At 45.8% G+C, this 19,261-nt stretch overlaps 1 protein-coding gene across 1 annotated transcript in view; it reads left to right on the top strand.

Moving 5' to 3' along the window:
* Clstn2 (calsyntenin 2) overlaps nucleotides 1-19,261 on the top strand; it is a 607,199-nt gene that overhangs the window by 507,721 nt on the left and 80,217 nt on the right. The window contains exons 7-8 of the mRNA XM_052717670.1: nucleotides 4,915-5,163; nucleotides 12,013-12,134. Of these exons, the coding sequence (XP_052573630.1) occupies nucleotides 4,915-5,163; nucleotides 12,013-12,134 (371 nt within the window). The remainder of the gene's footprint in view (nucleotides 1-4,914; nucleotides 5,164-12,012; nucleotides 12,135-19,261) is intronic.

Below are 19,261 nucleotides of genomic sequence, written 5' to 3'. Positions count from 1 at the left end.
TCTGTGAATTATCAGTAAGAATGGTCATCCAGGTTATGTTGCAGTAACAAATGACTTCACAATCTCATTGGCTTAAAAATAACAGTGGTTTCTTGTTCCTACCACATGTTCTCCTTGGATTGGACAAAATCCCAGCTAATGGAGTAGCCTCTATTTAAAACACTATTCATCCCTGGAAAGATGGAAAAAATTCATGGTGAATTGTAGACTATCACTTAATACTTCTTTCCTGATATAATACATCACTTACATTCACATTTCTCTGGACATGTGGCTGAGTTGATATTATGGGTCAGAGAAGTATGTCATGCATATATATATATATGTATGTATATTATTTTTCTTCTATTACCCAGGCCCTTGAAGAGGGCCTTCCTAGGTTCTGCCAAGAATCTTTACCCTGAACTGCTCTACTCACTTAACTGTTCCTCCAAGAAAGTAAAAGCCTCACTGGGTCCCTAAAAGTGGAGCCATTTCTGTGTGACTAAAGGTTGTGTCCTCATGGCATAGCTTAGACATTGAATACACATTTATGGAGATGATAAGGAGTAATATCATGCATCTGCTTATTGCTCACCATATGTCTTTCTGAGAATACTACAGAACGAGCCTTGATCTTAGATGAGACCATTCTTCTCTCAAGATCCTCCCACTTAACTTCATCCCTTCCTACGACCTGCAATGGACTCTGAAAGCTCCATGCACATCACTCTTGCCACAGTCCCACTTTGGAACGCTAGAGGATGCTGCCTATCCACATTCAGGCCACACACAGCAGAATTCAGACCCAAGTGACCACCCGTCCATGACCTTATTTGACCTCCTACATTGTCCTATGCTGATATCTCTCTCCCATTCTGCCCTGTCTCTATTTGCTGCTCAGAGCAGCTCCACCCTGGTAGAGCCCAGGGACTTGGAATCAGATCTCGCCACTGGTTTGGAGCCTCTAGTTCTGAGGCTATAGCTGCAGAGCACCAGAAGAACATGAATCCTTTGCATCTAGTGGCTCCAGTAATTGTCACTGAAAACTCCAAAGGAGCAACATAAGCATACTTGGATGTGCAGTTGCTGCCATACCATGTCTACAAATGCCATGTCTTGTTTTTCTCACAGCTTTCCTATGGGATCTTTTGAGAAGAGGTGAAAGAACTTTGGGTGGAAATGAATCTTCCTCAGTTTAAGTATAGCAAGAACTACATTCAATCTGTTAAGTCCGTGGAAGTTTGTACCATCTGGTTAATGCATCATGTTCTCCAGCAGGAAACATCTGCAGACAGGGAAGGGGGACTGCCATCTCCCCCACCCCCAGGAAGACACTGGATCTCTGCTTGGGTGGCTTCAGTGTGCACCTCTGGGAGCAGATACGTGTATAGAGGATGGGCATCTCATGAGACTGGGGTGGTCAGCTCAGCTGGCTGGTCATTACATACTAGTGTGTGTCAGAAACATATCATTTGCACGTCACAGCCACACCTGTCTCTAGCTAGTCGTGTGGTGGTGAAACCCTGGTCTAGTCATTTCCTCCCTGGGCTTCAGTTTCCACATTAGCTAAATTCACAAAAAGTTATAGCATTTTGTTCCAGGTCAGTGAGGAGGTTCAAGAAGGAGCCTAGTCCCTGGAGCTGGAAAACCCTGATGATGGGTGTTCTCAATAGCTGGTTATGAGTCTGGGCTCTCTCAGTCTGGGGCCTCTTACCTATCAGCCGGAGTCGTAGTGGTGTTCACCATACAGGCATATAACAAAGGAACAGGTGTGGTGGGTAGTTCACGAATTCTGGTCTGGCATCCACTCAGTGTCCCACGGGAAGTTCCTTGGGATATAATAAAGTAAAAATATAGAAAAGATAATCTTCTATGGATTCCAGCTCTGTCTTTAGAGCATCCCTGTTCTGGGTGAGGTTACTCTTTGACCAGCTTGCTTCCCTAACACTTTCCATGCCTCTCCTATCATGTCACACTAGTCCTTGCTCTGCACTTCTCTCCAAATCTGTTTCTGGGGACAGTTTTCACTCAATTCCTTCACCAGTCTAATTATTAAGTGCTCTGTGAATTCTACAGGTACAGAAAAACTCTTAACTGATAGAGGGATCCTCATAGGATAGTTCCCAGCCCTGCCAAGCCTCACCCTGGGTCCCCTGTGTGTCACCCTGGCTGCTCCATTGATGGCAGAGTACCCCCCCCCCCCCAAGACACCGTACATATACCTCTGCTCTGTTCTTGGATGAGCCCTATTGACTTTTCTGGAGTTCTAAATGATCAGCCTGCATCTCTACATCCACCTCGGGTTTCAAGAACGAATAACATGTGTCCGAGTCACTGGTTGTCTTCCTGCTGCACAAATCCAAGGGTCAGAGCTAATGCCATTATCAGCAAAAGAGGCTGCTGTGATATGATTCTGTGGCTGATAGGGAAATGAACTTTTCAGTATGCCACAGATCTCTTATTCCCAAACCACCCGCGAATCTCTCCCTGCTACCACCTTGACTAATGTCCTTTTTCCCAGTATATATGGAGAATGCTGCCCAAGGAAGGCAAAAGTGATAATGTGAGCTTGCTTTTCAGATAAGTAGTATATGCCAGGTGGAACATTGTGAGGTGACCATAAGTAGGTATGATAAGAGCTGGGAGGCAGGGACCAGAGGCAGGATGGTCACCTGAACACTGAGGGACTTGCCAGAGCCTGCCTGCCAGCCTGCCTTCCTTCCTTTCTTTTTTCCTTTTTTTCTGCTATGTATATGTTATATTGTATGTATGTTGTGTTATGTGTATTGTGGCATATGTACCTGTTAGTGTAGATGTGCATACATGAGCACATAGATGTATATACACGTGTGTGTGTGTGTGTGTGTGTGTGTGTGTGTGTGTGTGTGTGTGTGTGTGTGTGTGTGTTAGCCAAAAGTAAGCATTAGGTATCTCTCCCCATCACTCTCCTTGCTTTTTGAGTCAGGGTCTCTCACTGAACCTGAAGCTCATTGACTTGACGAGGCTGGCTCCAGTCAGTGAGGCTCCAGGTTCTGTCTGTCTCCACCCACTCCCTCCTAGTTCCGGGCTTACAGACACACACTGCTGTGCCTGGCATTTTATGTGGGTTGTGGAGATCTAACTTTATGCCAGCATGCCAGGCCCTTTACTGATTGAGTCATCTCCCCCCAGCCTCCTCCAGAGCATCTTAGGGGGGCACTGGAAAAGAGGAAGGGCAGTTGGAAGTAGGAACTGAGTGTCTGCTGTGTGTCAAGTGCAGTAACAAGCAACGTCCCTAGAAAACGCCCGTGTGAATCATGCCATCAGTTCTGCCCATACCTCCCACAGAGAATCGTGAATGGAAGGCCTGCATCCCCCACCTTCTCAAGGATGGCCTTCCTAGAGGCCCTTTCAGAATGAACTTACCGCAGAGCCCCTGTGCTCAAAGGAATCATATTTTCCCATGTGGTATAGTCTTCCACTCCAAGCCAATGAATATGTGCCTGATGATCCATTCCAAAGCCAAAGGGAAGTCTGGCTAGAATGTACATTTTAAGGAATTGGTTTCCAGTATGGCACCTTTCTGAGGAGTTTCCACTTAGGAGACTTTTCATGACAGCTGACCTTGAAAGCCAAACCCTGAGTGAGATGGCTTTCTGCTCTGCAGAAGTCAAAAGGCCACTGACCCATCAAACATCAGATAGTGCCCACTTCCCGCCAACCATCAGCATGTACAGCAGGAGGCAGCTGCTCTCGCCTTCATACCACAAAGACAACATTTACAATGGCTGCTCAGTGCCCTGCCTGGAGGAACCCCCTTGCACAGCCCTGGCAAAGCTGGCATTTCCCCAGTTCTTCAGTTCTTCTTTCTTGAACCTAGTAGGAAGATCCCAGCCCCCCCCCCCCCACCATCATACTTGAGCAGCTGAGCCCTGTTCCTGTGGAACAGAGGCTGCTGCTCTGTAGAATGAATGGGGGCCCAAGGGTCCTCCCAGAAGAACAGCCAGCTGTTCCCTCTCCCCAACCTTCCACAAAGCTGCCCTTGGTGGGTCCTGTATAGTCTTGCTGGTTCGGAATAAACCTTCCTGCTCTGGCCTGGCAAAAATCACAGTAATGGTGATGATAAAATTGTAGCTCACACTGAGTGAGCACTCATCATGTGTTAAGCATATAGCTGCGAGCTTGAATGCATAATTCTATTCAGTCCCCACATCACCGAGAAAGGGAATACAGTCAGAGAGATTCAGGGACATATTCCCAGTCACAAAGCTGCCAAGTCAAGCGGCCAGGTGTCAAATGCAAGTGCTCAAGTGCTGCAGACCTCAGAGCCCCTGTTCTCAAGCACTGCACCATGTGACTTCAGCAAATGGTTGTAGAAAAATGTTAGTGTGTACAAAGTGGCTTACCACCTTCTTTCAATGAGAACCCAGAATCTCCCCCAGTCATAACCCTGATCACACTATGTTGTCTCTTAGAGTCTCCATGGCAATAAATATTTGACTCTCCTTCATGTGGACAGACCTTAGCAAGGGTCAGGGCATAGGGTTAGTGCTCAATAAATGACTGACAGGTTAATTGATTGATGGGTGCATGAATGAATCCATTCACCTGAATGAGGCCCTGACTGTCTGCAAGAAATCGAGCCAATACAAGCCCTATAGTTCTCCAACTCTTTAGGCTCCTCTCACACCTTTCCTTGTACCTAATTGTGCCAGCCTGGACATATGTATCACTTTCCTCTGCAAGTTACTAATGTATGCCTAAGCAGACCAGAAGCAAGTCAGAGACTGGGATGATACTGGGCTCTTTCCTGAGCCACCTAGGTCAGGAATAAGCAAGGACCTCATTAAGTACACTAGCTGCATTCTAACACAGATGCAGAAGTCAGAAGGTAAGGACACCTCCCATTCCCAGGAAAAAAACCCACTGTGCTTTCGTCTCTTTCCCTTGCAGGAGCATCCTCAGGCATCATTGACCTCTTGCCGTCCCCGAGTGCAGCTACCAACTGGACTGCAGGACTGCTGGTGGACAGCAGTGAGATGATCTTCAAGTTTGATGGCAGGCAGGGCGCCAAGATCCCTGATGGGGTTGTGCCCAAGAACCTGACAGACCAGTTCACCATCACTATGTGGATGAAGCATGGCCCCAGCCCGGGTGTGAGAGCTGAGAAGGAAACCATCCTCTGTAACTCGGATAAAACTGGTGAGTCTCCAGTCTGCTATGTCCCCGGTGGCTGAGCAGATGTCACTGTGGAGGCTGTGTTAAAACAGAAGCACAATAGCGAGCTTTGGAATGTACTCTGCTCTCTGGCTTTTTCCAGTTGCCGATTTTCTAGGATTCAGGTAAAGCAGGGTTAGGAAAGGTTGGAAAGAAAAGATGCAAACAGAGAGAATGCAGCAGTTTGAGTCACTGATCTCCAAACTGAGTTCCTCAGAACTCCCAAGTCTATGGAAGTACCTTAGGGCTGCTATAGGTGAGGTGGGGGCTAGGGGGGGTTCATTCATCCTTCCTGCAACGAAGAAACCCCAAATTTACTACATCATATAAGTATTTCCAAAAGTCCTCCTTTGAATAAAAGGATCCTGCCAACTTAAAGCATTTCAAACTTAAAGTTTGAAATGGGGACAGTGATAGCTAACAGGTGCTGAACATCTCTTTCATGCTGGGCCTGCACAAGGTAGCGCTGGGGATTGACCACGCCGCTTCACTTACAGATGGGTGACCTTGTTAGAGAATTATCTTCCCCATGAGCTATTACTGATTAAGTAGCTTAGTTATACACAAAGTGCTCAGAACAGTGCTGGGCACTTAGAATGTGTGGTTGGTGTCAGCTACTCCTTTTCTAAACCTTTACAAGGAGTTTTATGACTGCATTATTGTGCTTCCCATGCTAAGGATAAGGAAATATCCACTGAAAGGTTATGCATCTTGTCCCAAGTAGTTACACAGCCAATAAACACTGGAACCGGAATGTCAGTTTAGTTTCTACTGAGTCTACATGCTATGCATGTATCACTGCGCCTTCAAGTGCACACTCGAGTACATGCGCACTTACATACATACATGTCTTGAGATCTTTTGCCAGATTTACAACTCTGTCTTCAATTATGATTCCTGTCTCCCATTTCAAATGTAACTTTTGTTAAAATGCTCAAGCAAACCAGTGTTTATAAGTGTGGGGCAGCACAGAGGGTAACTGGCAGCTCAGCACATACTGTCAGCCAGCCCAGGTCCAGAGCTCAACTAGAAGGCTGTTTATAGGGGCCTTCAAGGGGTTATTAAGCTCCACAAGCCTCAGTTTCCCCATATGCCAAGTGGAGGAAATAAGTATGAAATAGAATATAAAATCATTTAAATCAGATGCAGAAGCAGTTCATCATTAGTTTATGTGGTATCACTGGCACCACCATTACTATTTCTGGGGTTATTCCAGTTCATGCCACTCCAAGGACCTCCACATTTTCCATCCCAGCTGATCCCTGTATGCTAAAGTGTTTTCTTCTAGACAGACACTTAAGCCAGGGTTGCCTGGCTTTTGACTACTCAGAAGACTAGTCTATGTAGGAGGCTCCAGCACCAGCACTAGATTTTCCTCTGGGACCTTCATGCAGGAAGGATGTCATGGACCTGCGTGAGGTGACACTGATCTTGGGGCTAGGCTTAGTGGTCTGGTCCTGGCAACACTTGATGGTGGCTCTGGACATAATGGCTCTGCAGCCAAAGTCACACTGAGGCCTCAAGCTTAGGATGATGCAAATGCGAGGAAGCTGATCACGACTTAGCAGCCACAGATGTGATTCTTTCTTGAATGTGTGTCGATCACTCCTGGGAAACAGAGAAGCCAGACAGTGTTTCTGTCCACACACGGGCAAGGGAAACAGGAGTCAGTGCAATGGGCCAGGACACCACCACTAACTGTCTGGAACCATGTATGTGTGTCTAGGACCTCTTATCGCACATCCTAGAGTCAGACTCTTACAGCAGAGGCACCACAGACTCTTGTTAGAATAAACCATCAAAGCTTCTTTATAAAGCGTGGGTGCCAGGACCCCACCCTAGGTCCACAAGTCAGCACCTCAGGGGAACTCTACTAGGCAGCCACGATTGTGCTCTGCAATAATGCCTCCTCGCCACAGTGGCTCGCCAGCAGGAGGCTCAGCGCCTCAGACCTGCAAGGCCTGTGCCTCAGCTCTGCCCTTGCAGGAAGTCACACCTTACAGTTAGCTTAAGATTGGCACAGAGGGCTGGAGAGATGGTACAGTGGGTAAAGGCACTGGCCTCCAAGTCTGACAACCTGAGTTTGGTGCTTGTAATGTACAGCTTGGAAGGAGAGAAACAATTCCTTCAAATTGTCTCCTGACTTCCAGAAGTACAAGATTGTGTTCTTGTACACATACACATATGCAGACATTCACACACACACACACACACACACACACACACACACACACACACACACACACATGCATCACAAACACATGTTTATAAAAAGGTTGTTACAGAGAAGGTGGAAAGGTTTTAGTCTAACTTAGTTCCCTGGAGGGAAAGTACTATAAATACAGAATGTTAGGATTTAATCAAGAACTGATTAGGACTCTTATTTTATATCAGAAAGCTTTTCCAGTGGGAAGGTGATACATATTGCAGCAGAAATGGAGAAAGTATCAAAATATACAAACCACCTAAAATCCAAACACTTGGGAGAGGTATTATCTGCTAACATTCTATTTCATTAAAATGTTACTTTTATCTCTGTGAGTAAGTAGAATGTTCTTCCCATTTCAATTTATTTTTCATAATATACGTGGGATTCTTTTTTCATACATAACTATACCCAGGTCATAACTCCATGTAATAAAGTATTCTATTTGGAGGGGTGTGAGTAACAAAATCTCACGTTGTCCACACTGGCCTTGAATTTCTGAGCCTCCTGTCTCTACCTCCCAAGTGCAAGGACTGCAGACATGCCCCGCCATGCCTGACAGATAAAACAGTCTGTAAAAAGTAAATTGCATGCCAGTTTAAAACTCTGCTGTGTGGATTTATCATACTTTATTTAATGGTTTCTTTTGTCAGCTACTTAGAGTGTCTCCTTCTAAAGGCAAATAAAACAACGCTGTAGTGAGCCTTCTAGAATATAACTTTCACACATTTCTGATTGTTTCCTGGCTGGAAGTTGGATTACTAAGTCAAATTATGAAATTGGCCTTCATGTGTATTACATTGCTTTCTGTTTGGTGAACTAAACAAAACTGACTAATGCTGGTCCATTATAAAGTCATCTATAATAGTTGGATAGTAGAATTGATTAGTCAGCAAAGGCTAACCGTGTGGAAGAAAGAGAGAGAGAAGGAAAGCCTCCATTACCATTACAGCCAGTAAAGCTCTCAGTGGCCACCACTCTCCCCTCATGGCTCCCCTCATGGCTCCCCTCATTCATTTGTCCAGCGGTGGTATCGAGGACAAAGCTCTGCTTGGCTCAGATATTCTGAGACAAGAATCCTTGCATTGTTTTGTCTGGCTATACTTAGCCATCCAAGAGGAAGAACAGTGTTGAGTACAGAGGGTTTATTGACAAAGACAGCAGGCTCCATGTTTCACCTCTGACCATTAGTTTCCACTTTCCAGAACTTTGTCACAGGGTCCTCACCCAGCTACGGAGAGGCTGTGAAATGAGGTTAATGGTCTATCTGAGAGCAAAGGAAGCAGCGTTAGGTCCGCACATAACAGTACTTCTGCCACAGAGGATGCGTAGGCCTTTGCTAGCCTTTGTCTCCCCATGCCCTGTGTGAGTGATGCTATTGCCTGTTACCACTCACAATCCCTCCCCAGCTCCTGCCCTGTCTCCATGCCCACACATCTGCCCCTGCAGCTAAGATCTCTTCCTACTGGGGTGACGTCGTCCTGTTCACTTTGAATTCAGCTGAAAACAGAGAATAAGTGGCCATATACAGACAGGGCTTGACATTTCCTGCTGGGAACTGTAAGACAAAAGGGCCAGCCTGACCTAGCACTGACAGAGTGTCAGCCCCGTAGGGAGGACTACAGTGACCCTCCAGTCAATGGGAACACAAGGGTGTGCCCACAGCCCCTGAGTGAGTAGAAAACTGCTCAGAAGGCTTGCAACTGTAAGATGAGGTGGGACCCTCCGCCACTCTCTGCTGCCTGTTGGCTGACTGGGAGGTGCTCCTTAGCCTGTGTGTTGATCCAGGAGTCTGCAGCAGTGAGGCAGAGGGAAGGAGAAAGGGCCTAAGCTGAAAGATGCTCTAGCAGAGGAGGTCTGTTCTTCTGGTCTTCCTGGTCCACCTCCACCCCAGTTGATTCCAAATAAAACTAACAAAGGCAGAAAATCTTTCTTCCCTCCTTTTCCTAACAGTTCTTAATAGGAACACAGAAAATCAGTTATATAATCATGAAGGGGCAAGAAGCATTTAGTAGACTACCCATAACCAAGCCAGAGGGGTTTTGTCAACCCAGAGGCTAAGAGTGGTTCCCCCCAAAACTGGGCACATGTAGCAACCGCCCATCCTCCCTCCTGCCATGCTTGGGTTGGGTTCTAGAGAATGCTGATGCTTCAGTAGAAACAGCATCAGACATGACTGTCAGTGCTGCTGTAGTCCCAAGGCACAGTAATGGCCTTTATAATAACTGACAGCCACTGAGCATCTGTTTCAGGCAGATGCTTTATGCACATTTCCTCATTGTGGCAATTAAGATGCTATCCATTACAGAGATGGGAAGTCCAGATCAAATGATATCAGATAACTTGAAAATAAAACCAAAGCAGAGAATGTAGATTTTGTGTACCTGAAAACTCCCAGGTCTTTGATGGCTTCATCGCATTCTGTAGGTAAAGTGTGATCAAGGTCCAGGCTCCTTTTCTCTGCATTTTCTCAGATCCCTGTCTACACATGTACCAGTTTCAGATTAGCAGATAAGGCTGCAGCTGCCATAGACCTCTGGATTTATACTGCATGTCTCTCAAGAAAATATCCCTCACGTTCACATTCTGCTGACACCTATCACAGAACTGCTTAGGAAAGTACTGACCATTGGCCTGGACCAAGTCCTCCCTGCCAGTTCTCAGCAGAGGCCATGTGGCCAAGAGAATGGCCCTCTCTGTTGACCTTGGGCAGGCATCTTGAACCAGTTCCTGTGTTGGGGGGAGTGGCAGGAGCCTATTTAGACAGAGCCAATCAAGGCTCATCTCTAGAAATGAAGCCAATGTTGACTTCATAGCAAGGTTTATGCAGGATGTACAAGAAGCTAGTCTACTATCCCTACCCTAATTCAGGTAAGGAAACTGAGATACTATGAAGCTAGATGACTCCTAATACCGTCAAAGATACAGTTCCACCAAAGTCTTTTTTTTAAGATTTTCTTTTATATGCATTTATGTTTTGTCCACATCTATGTGAGAGTGTTGGATTGCCTGGAACCATAGTTACAGACAGTTGTGAGCTGCCATGTGGGTGCTAGGAATTGAACCCAGGTCCTCTAGAAGAGCAGCCAGTGCTCTTAACCACTGAGCCATCTCTCCAGCTCTCAACCAAAGTCTTAATGAAAGGCTATGTTCATCTCCATATAGGGCCCATGTACTCATTTACCCACTTAGAGTACACATGCATCCTAGTAAATTTCTCTGTGTTCTACAGCCAAGTAAAATGTGCTTTCTCTGTGTTGGTACAGAATAGCTCCTCTCCTGCCAATTGGTAGTGTCTTGTGGTTCTAAGTGTCATGGCTAAAACCATGACATAAGATTTCCTAAGCAGTAAGGAAGTTTTTATATCAGAGGAAGGAAAGGTTCCATTGATTGATCGCTGTGCCTGGGGAGGCAGGGATTATTCATCGCTTTGAAGAGCCACAGAGTTATGTCTAATGCTGGAAAATCAATTTGTCTCCTCCTAGCAGCTAAAAGCAAGGCAGCCCCTCTTAGCATAGATTAGGGAGACAAAGAGATGTGTTCTGTGGTCACTGTGTCAAGACTGACAAAATAAAACAAATCCCAGAACTCCAGGAGAAACCAGCCATGCTGGAGGAGCCCAGAGAAGCTGATGTGTATAGCTGGAAGTTTTTCTGTGTCCTGGTCAGTTGAGACAAATCTCTCCCATTCGTGTCCCCCAAGTAAGCACACAGAGGCTTATATTAATTATAACTGCTTGGCTATTAGCTCAGGCTTATTACTGACTAGATCTTATACTTATTTTAACCCATAATTTTTATTTATGTTTAGCCACGTGGCTTGGTACCTTTTCTCAGTTCTGCCTTGTTATCTTGCTTCCTCTGTGTCTGGCTAGTGACTCCTAACTCATCCTTCCTCTTTCCAGAATTCTCCTTGTCTGCTCACCTTGCCTATACTTCCTGCCTGGCTACTGGCCAATCAGAGTTTTATTTATCAACCAATCAGAGCAACACATTCACAGAACAACATCCCACAGCTCTTGCCCTTTTCTGTCTAATCAAAAAGGAAGATTTTAACTTTAACATAGTAAAATTACATATAACAAAACAGTTATCAAGCAAGAATTACAGTTACAATATCCAGTCTATCTGTATTTGGCAAAATTTAAAAAAATATTTTATCTATCCTATATTTGTGAGTCTAAAGTTTCATATCTAATTTATCTTTTATCATAACCAAGGAAAATTATAATTATAACTTATCAACTAATCAGAGCAACACATATTCACAGCATACAGAACAACATCCCACAGCAGATGTGATTGACAGAAATCCTCTGTAAGTACCACACCATGAGCTTGCCAACATAATCACTGTTCACTGGGATCTGATGGAGTAGAGGTTGGGCCAGTGTCTAAAGGCAAGATAGCTTCTCCGAAGTTTTTCTCTGGGCCCTCCCAGGGCTTATTCCATTTCAAAGTCTTCCCCCAAATATGTTCTAGAAAATTCATCAAAACCAACTATAGATGAGAAAATGAGAGAGACCATTTCTTTGTCTTCTAAGCTGTGCCTAGCAACATAATGGAAGACTCTTTGGGTAGAAGCGGACAGAGATTCTCTCATGCCCCGACCCGATTTTTGCCTTTCAGAAATGAACCGGCATCACTACGCCCTGTATGTTCACAACTGCCGCCTCGTCTTCCTCCTGCGGAAGGACTTCGACCAGGCAGACACCTTCCGTCCTGCAGAGTTTCACTGGAAGCTGGACCAGGTGAGGCTCTCAGGGCATGCCTTCTCCTCTCTCCTCTGCAGGGACCAATGGTTTGCTCTCGGGGCAGTGGCAGTGGGCAGGCTCTCTCCAGGTCTGCTAGGTTTCTTGGTTTAGGGAAAGTCAGTTCAGGAAGGCACACAGCGTCTTAAGTCAGGATGGAAGCTGCTCCCATGAAAGCCAGTAAGAGGGAAAAGGGCCACATGTGCCAGCTGAGATGACACAGGACCTGAGCACCTGTGCACCTGCTCCACCTACTCTTGCTTAAGCTCATGGGACAATGTTTGTCCTGACCCTAGGCCCAGCCGATGATCTCTGACTTTGCGTCAGTAAGCCTCAAGTCTCACCTTTGATGTTTTCCTTCCTCCTTTGGGCGACAGTATGACTTGCTTTTGGTGACAGGTGATTGAGAACAGGGACCTGAGGACTTTGAAGGAAGTAATAACATGGAGCATTGTTAGCAGTGTGTGCTTTTTTCTGAAGTGGAAAATCTGACTCATTGGTGCTTTATGGCTTGATCACAGGGCCTGGTACATCACACTTCTCCATGACAAACCATGTGTCTGGGTTGAGTCCAGAGCTTTGAAGTGTGTGTTCCAGAGGGCTGTACAGCACTGAGACTACCAGAGAGTACTCCTTTCAGGGGGAGGGCACTTAACAATGAGGAAGCATGACTAATATGGCCTTCCTGTAGAGGTGAAAGTGGGCGGGGTTTTATTTTTTAAAAACAGTATTAAATCAGCAAAAGGGAGAACGCTGAGAGGCAGGGATGAGATGTCAGTCAATGATGCCCATTTTATAGTCCCCAATGCCTCAGACCTCAACCTCTTGCTTTGTTTTCATTCCACTCCAACATTACCGAAGCTGTGTGTGCTGTGGCCCACAGACCTATTTTCTCCCTTCTCTACCACCGAGCGTTTCATAATCCTGTGTTTTCTGTCTCCTTATTACTCTGCCTCTTCCCCGTCTTCTCCTAACCCCCTCCCCTGGCTCCCAGTGGGACTGACCTCAGCGAGAACTTCCTCATACTGAGATGGGAGTGATTGCTGCCCCTTCCATTCTCACAGATGCTCACATGTATGCTCTGTGGAACCCAGATTCCCCAGCCCCAGGAATTTCCTCTAATGGAACCTCTGCAGTGTGAGAAAAGCAAGGACAGTGGGGGGAGCCAGTGGCAACTGTCTGGCCTGATCTCAGAAAATGCTACCCTGCTGCATCCTGGGAGATTGAAAAGACAGCATATGTGTTCATCTGCATTTCTTTGTGTTAGGAATTCTGGGGCTTGGAGGAATGGTAAAATCTTGACATTGTTTATATGATTTCTCAGCAACCTCCCAGCTATGTCCTGACGTGCCAGATGGTTTTTATGGGATGTTTTAAAATATATAATACAAATTGAAGTGAATTAAAATAAATTCCATATTGTGAGGAGTTCTTTAATAAGAACATTGCCATACTGGTGGAGATAATTATAGATACCCCAAGGCATTTTCTGAGATGGGATTGAGAAACAAGGATACAGGCAAATGAAGCTGCAGGGTTGGAAATTAAAAATAGACAAAGAAGGGATCCTGGTTGTGTAGATAAATATATAGTGAATGTAGCAATTCTGAAAGCCAGACATTTAAGGAGGGGCTGAGTCACTGAGCATTTTCTAAATTACCTGGCTCCCATGGATGTTCCTTTTTTTTTTCCTTTGGCCTGCTCTGTCCCAGACAGGCTGCATAGATGAGGCCATTCCCAGCTCTGCTGCGAGCTTTCCATGGGGATTTCCAGGCAGAAGACTTCAGGCCTAGTGACTTACCAAGGGCTCACAGAAAGCCATGGCCAGCACCTGTTCTTTCTCTCAAGCTATTCCTGTGGTGAACATGCTGATTTAAAATGTAAAATCGATTAATTAATAGATAAGAATTAAGCCTATTATGCAAAATATTTGTGGTTGTCCTGGAAACCTATGAACTTGACTTAAGGTCTCTTTGTTTGCATCTAACTCTACTCAGGCTCCCTTCACCAAGCACCCTGGGCTGCATGGCTTAAGAGAGAAAAATGTACTCTCACATGGTCAAGAAGCCTGGGAAATGTAAGGTCAAAGTGTTTATCAATACATGTCCTAAGGAGAGCTGTTTTCCTGGATGCAGAGAACCACTTTTACCCATTTTGTCCCCAGTTCCAGAGAGAAAGATGACTCTCTCATACCTGCTCCTCTCAAAAGGAACCAGCCTTGTTATATGAAGTCCCAACTCTCACTCCCTCATTTCAAATTGGTTGCCTGCCTCAGGCCATATCTCCAAATATACCAAGGTTTAGAATTTCAGACTGCCAGTTTGGGAAGGACAGAGTTCAGTGTGCAGCAGCACTTCTGTACTAAAGAAATGAATCTTCCGAAAGTTGAAGGAGTCCTTGCTATCAGATGCCCCAGCTCACGAGGATGTTTGCCAGGTAAAGGAAGGAGGCTGTAGTGAGGGGGGAACAGGAACTCTCAAGAGTACATGTGCTGGCAGCCCAGGGATGTATACAGGCCAGCCCACAGAACCACCTTCCTCCTTGCTCAGCTCCCTGTGATGCTGGAATCTTACCAGAAGTTTCTTGCATGGAAATACTTGATGCCCAGAACATACAGACCTGATGAAGCTTCTCTACCATCATACAGTTATCTGTATGATAACTGCCATCATACAGTTATCCCTCCTGTCAGCTCCCTTTGTGCCGAGCTCCTGGGAGTACAGTGGTGACTTACTCATCCCCAGCTTTACAGTGGACAGTGTAGCTCTGAGTACTTCAATGGTGCCCAGAAAATGTCTGCATAACAGTGAAGGGTTGTGGAGGGATAAACACAGTGAGGCCAGGGAGGAGGGAAGAAAGAGAGGGATGGGGAGAAGAAAAACCCAGAGATCTCTTTAAAAACTTCTCATGATGAACATTTGATTCACTTCACGGAGCCATTTTTTCTTCTTCTCTGGTCCTTAAACAGTGTTCATCTTGTTATCCTGTTAGCTTATTTCAAAGATCCAGTTGGATTAACCACCAGTGAACCTATAGCTGGCCTTTGCCAAAAAGAATTCAACCTGGTCTAACATGTCTTATGCAATTAAACTCCTGGCCTATCTGGTAAATTCTCAAAGCCTCTTATGGTTCTCATGCCTGCTGGGGCTTTTTGATTTCTGCCCTAAGTAGCTTACTCTGTGTTTCATTCCCAAGGTCAGTGCAGAACTAGAAGCCTCTGCTATCCAGAAGTTTCCATGATCATGGATCAGAAAGTCTCATGCAGTCAGTGCGTGGTTGGAAAGCAGGGTACCTGGTAGGGACAGGAGGTGGGGCTATCTGATGTGGGCCTGTGAACAAGAGCCCAAGGAACTTCCGGAAGGAACATTGGAATGGAAAGGTCTACGTGCAGAGCCAGGCATCCAAGATGACAGACAGCAAATGGGACCCAAGTGTTAGAATTCAGGAATGGTGGAGCAGGCAGGAATTAGGTCCAATTAGATTTTTGTGTCATGTCACTCCCAGTCCAACAGGCCATAATCAAAGTATCCATTATTCAATATAAGACCATGGGTGTTATGGGTGGGCAAACTTGGAAAGTCTGATATGACATATACCACATTACATTCAAGCAAATATAGCCCTGGCTAGACCAGTACATGGGGCCAGTGGCAGGGACTACTCTCCCCTGTCCCTGTCTTCACAGCCATGCCAGGACTTAACTCCAGATAGGTGTATTTGAACAACTGGCTCCTCCATGGCATGGAAGCCAGGGTACAATGCACAGGATGTTTCCCACACAGCTCTCCAGGGATGGCCATGAGTGAAGCCATTACTCATGACCCCAGAGACATCACGTTTCTACCCCTTTTTCATACACTCATACCCCAGAAGATCTTTGCCAAGGTGCATGAATCGCCTGTAAACGTAACCAGACAGCCTTAGGAAATGCCTCTGAGAATCCAGGGCATCTCCCTAAAGTGACACTAACAGCAAGGAGAATGTCATTTTAATAGGATTTTTACTCAGGATCTACTTATGCAAATCCCTCAAGCCAGGCAACCAGTCATGTGCAAACTCAGACAAGAGCTCCCAGCACACACAGGTAAGGTTTATCAATGCACGGGCCTCTTGGCTTTAATATTATCTGGATATAGTTGATTCAGTGTTATAAATTCTGATCGTCTTCCCATTGGTTGGTATTAGAATAGTATTCTCTGGTACTCCCCATTGGAGTGACATTGAGTGACAGCCTCGGTGAATCAGAAAGAGCACGGGTGTCCCAGTTCGTATGAGAAAACAATGTATCCATGAAGAACACAGAGCCCACGAGAGGCAGAAATTCGTTCTCCTTTGGTTAGCCATCATCTTGCTTGTGCACCAGGGACAGAGTCAGCAGGGTATGACTCACTCTGAGGAAGCTCACTGATCTGCTGGTTCATGGCCGGTGAATGTTCCCTGGCAGCATTCTCCTGCAGGAGTCCCAGACTCTAAAAACTGTGGACTGCTGAGAGAGGCAGAAGGCTTAGAGAGGCCCAACCAGGTGAAGCCAGAGGCCTGGCTGGGTGAATTACAGATTCATCTCCAGGCCACACGAAATCTATTTCAGTTGTCTGGAAGCTGGAAATCAGGTTTTCATGTAAGCTATCCCAATGTTTAATATGGTCTCATTCAAAAATGTATATCATGAGGCCCAACCAAATATTCTGCAGTATACCTTTATCTTCTGGCCACTAGGCAGAGTTTGTTTAATGAATGAAGGCACTTTAGATATTTAAAACAACAACAACAAAAAAAAACCATTCTCTTTGGGATTCTGGATCTTCATAAATGAAGCTTATGATATCCTTATGTCCTTCTTCTAAAAAGAAATCTCTGTATCTTTGTGAATTCAGATGCATGCATACCATGACACATGAGATAACATCTCTTATTGCCTCTATGCCGTGCTAGGTGGCTCTCAAGCTTCCCGAGATTTTTCTGTCTCTCCCTCCCATCATGCCATAGGAGTGCTTGGATCTCAGACTTGCTCTACTATTTCTGGCTTCACATGGATTCTAGGGATCCAAACCCAGGACCTCATGCTTGGGTGACAGGAGCTTTACTCTGGGTGCCAGCCTCTACTTGTAATGCTCCTCATTCTCCCAGCTCCACAGCTCATCTCCCTGGAGAGGGAATTGTGCATGGTAGCCAACACTCCCAGGCCACATTGAGACGGGAGGGCTATGAGCACATGGACTCCCTTCATCCAGGCCACTAGTGTTGACAATGATCTTTATCTTTCTGCATAAAGGAGACAGTCACAGGCCTGGATTTTTCCACAACCAGGATTTACACACATTTGTCTTGAGCCAAGGCCTTTGCCTATGAAGTCCATTGTTCTTACATAGAACAGGAAAGCTCCTAGACGAAGATGAAGAAAGACCACATCCTTTATTCCTGGAGATGGAGTGATAGAACGACACAAAGTCAGTTTCCCTGCTTTGCCCATTCAGCCACACTGGGAGTCAAATGGGTTAGTTCAATCATTATTATAGCCAGTGCCAAGGAGTTAATTAGAGAATGGTCAGCCCAGTTCGGACCAGTCATCTTAATGAGCAAAATAATTGGGCATTGTCAGCACTCTAATTCTGCTATTAAAGACTCACTCCTGGACACACTGGCATTGTCTCTTCTAACGTGGTATCACTGCCCTGCTGAGCATCTCTACCTGTAAGCTGTCTTCAGTGATGCCTCTCTTCCTCTGGGAGCAGGCATCCCAAGCAGACAGGGAAGGCTGAATGGAACCTCTGTTTTCTCATGCAGGGAGAATCCAAAAGAGGTTTTTTGAAGAGACCAATTGCATGGTTATTTTGAGTCAGTAATGTGTACACAAAAAGGTTCCAAATGCAACAACCCTCACTGTCATATACAAAGAGAACTAGATATTTTAATTCTCTATATGTAGGAACATGAACTAGCCCCTGATCTTCTCAGAACCCACCCCTCCCCAGGCTCTTTCCATCTCCAACAGATCTTCTAGTTCTTGGGGGAGAGGTGGCTGCATGACTTCATGGTGTTGGCAGAGAATGGTCCTCAGATCCTCAAGGCATACTCCTTCCTCTCGGGTCAGCACTGCAGGTACTGGGTGATCTAGTCTCTGGAAAAGCAGTGAGAGGCATGTTTACTCCATTTGCTCTGTTGTCTTCGAGAGATGGTGGCATGCAGTCCATTGCTGAGCCAAGTTTCCTTCGTCTTAAATTCGCCTGGCAGCAACCTTTCATCATGCCATTGGTCCCTGCTGCACAGCTCCCCTGATTTCCTCTGTGTCATGCCTCCTTACTTGAGTACCTGAAGCAGCCATAAAAATGGCCCTCAAAGGCGTTCATCTTCTGACGCCTACCCCATGTGGGTGTATTCCCTTACATGGCAAAAGGTTGTGTGTATCTGGGAGCAGTTAAAGATCTTGAGATGCATAGACTGCTCTGGGTTGTTTCTATGGGACCAGTGTAACGACAAGAGGTTAAATGACAGGGAGGCAGCAGAAGGAGTGCCCGAAAATGTAAAGATGGAAGGAGAGGGCCAACATGATGCACTAGAGTATGGGAGGCCATGAGTCAAGGAATTTGGCAACCTTTACAAAGTGGAAAAACTTTCCCCCCTAGAGCCCCCAGAGGGGATGTGGTCATGCTGACACATGATTTTAGTCTACTGAAACTTATTCATCCTCTGACCTCCAAAACTATAAGATCATAAATCTATGTTGTTTTAAGCCACAAAGTTAGAGGTGATTTGTTATAGCAGCAAAAGGAAACTAATACATCACTGTGAGCCTCGGGGAGGTCTTGGAATCATAAATCAAGCCATGTCCCATCTCCTTGCATCTTACTGAGGTGACCCTGAGCCATGTTTTCACAACAGGCCTATAGAGTCCTCTGCATACCAGTGTGATGCCTCAGCCATAGGTCTCCTGAGCCCCTCTTCTTCAAGAAAGGTGCTAGGACAGAGGGAGGAGGAAGCTGCCTAACAATGACCCCCTTCACTGCTTATGCCTGGCTTGCTACCCAGCATGGTTCCTCTCTAGCCTCCAGATGGGACTGTACAAGGGGGACAGATGCAGGGCTGCCCTTCCTCTCTGAGATGTATTATACTTTAACCTAAGGGACCAG

This window comes from Peromyscus californicus, unplaced genomic scaffold, assembly GCF_007827085.1.
Source record: "Peromyscus californicus insignis strain IS unplaced genomic scaffold, ASM782708v3 Scaffold_11__1_contigs__length_118956290, whole genome shotgun sequence".
Lineage (NCBI taxonomy): Eukaryota > Metazoa > Chordata > Mammalia > Rodentia > Cricetidae > Peromyscus > Peromyscus californicus.
Note: the sequence above shows the minus strand (reverse complement) of the source record. Positions and strands in the feature narration are given on the sequence as shown.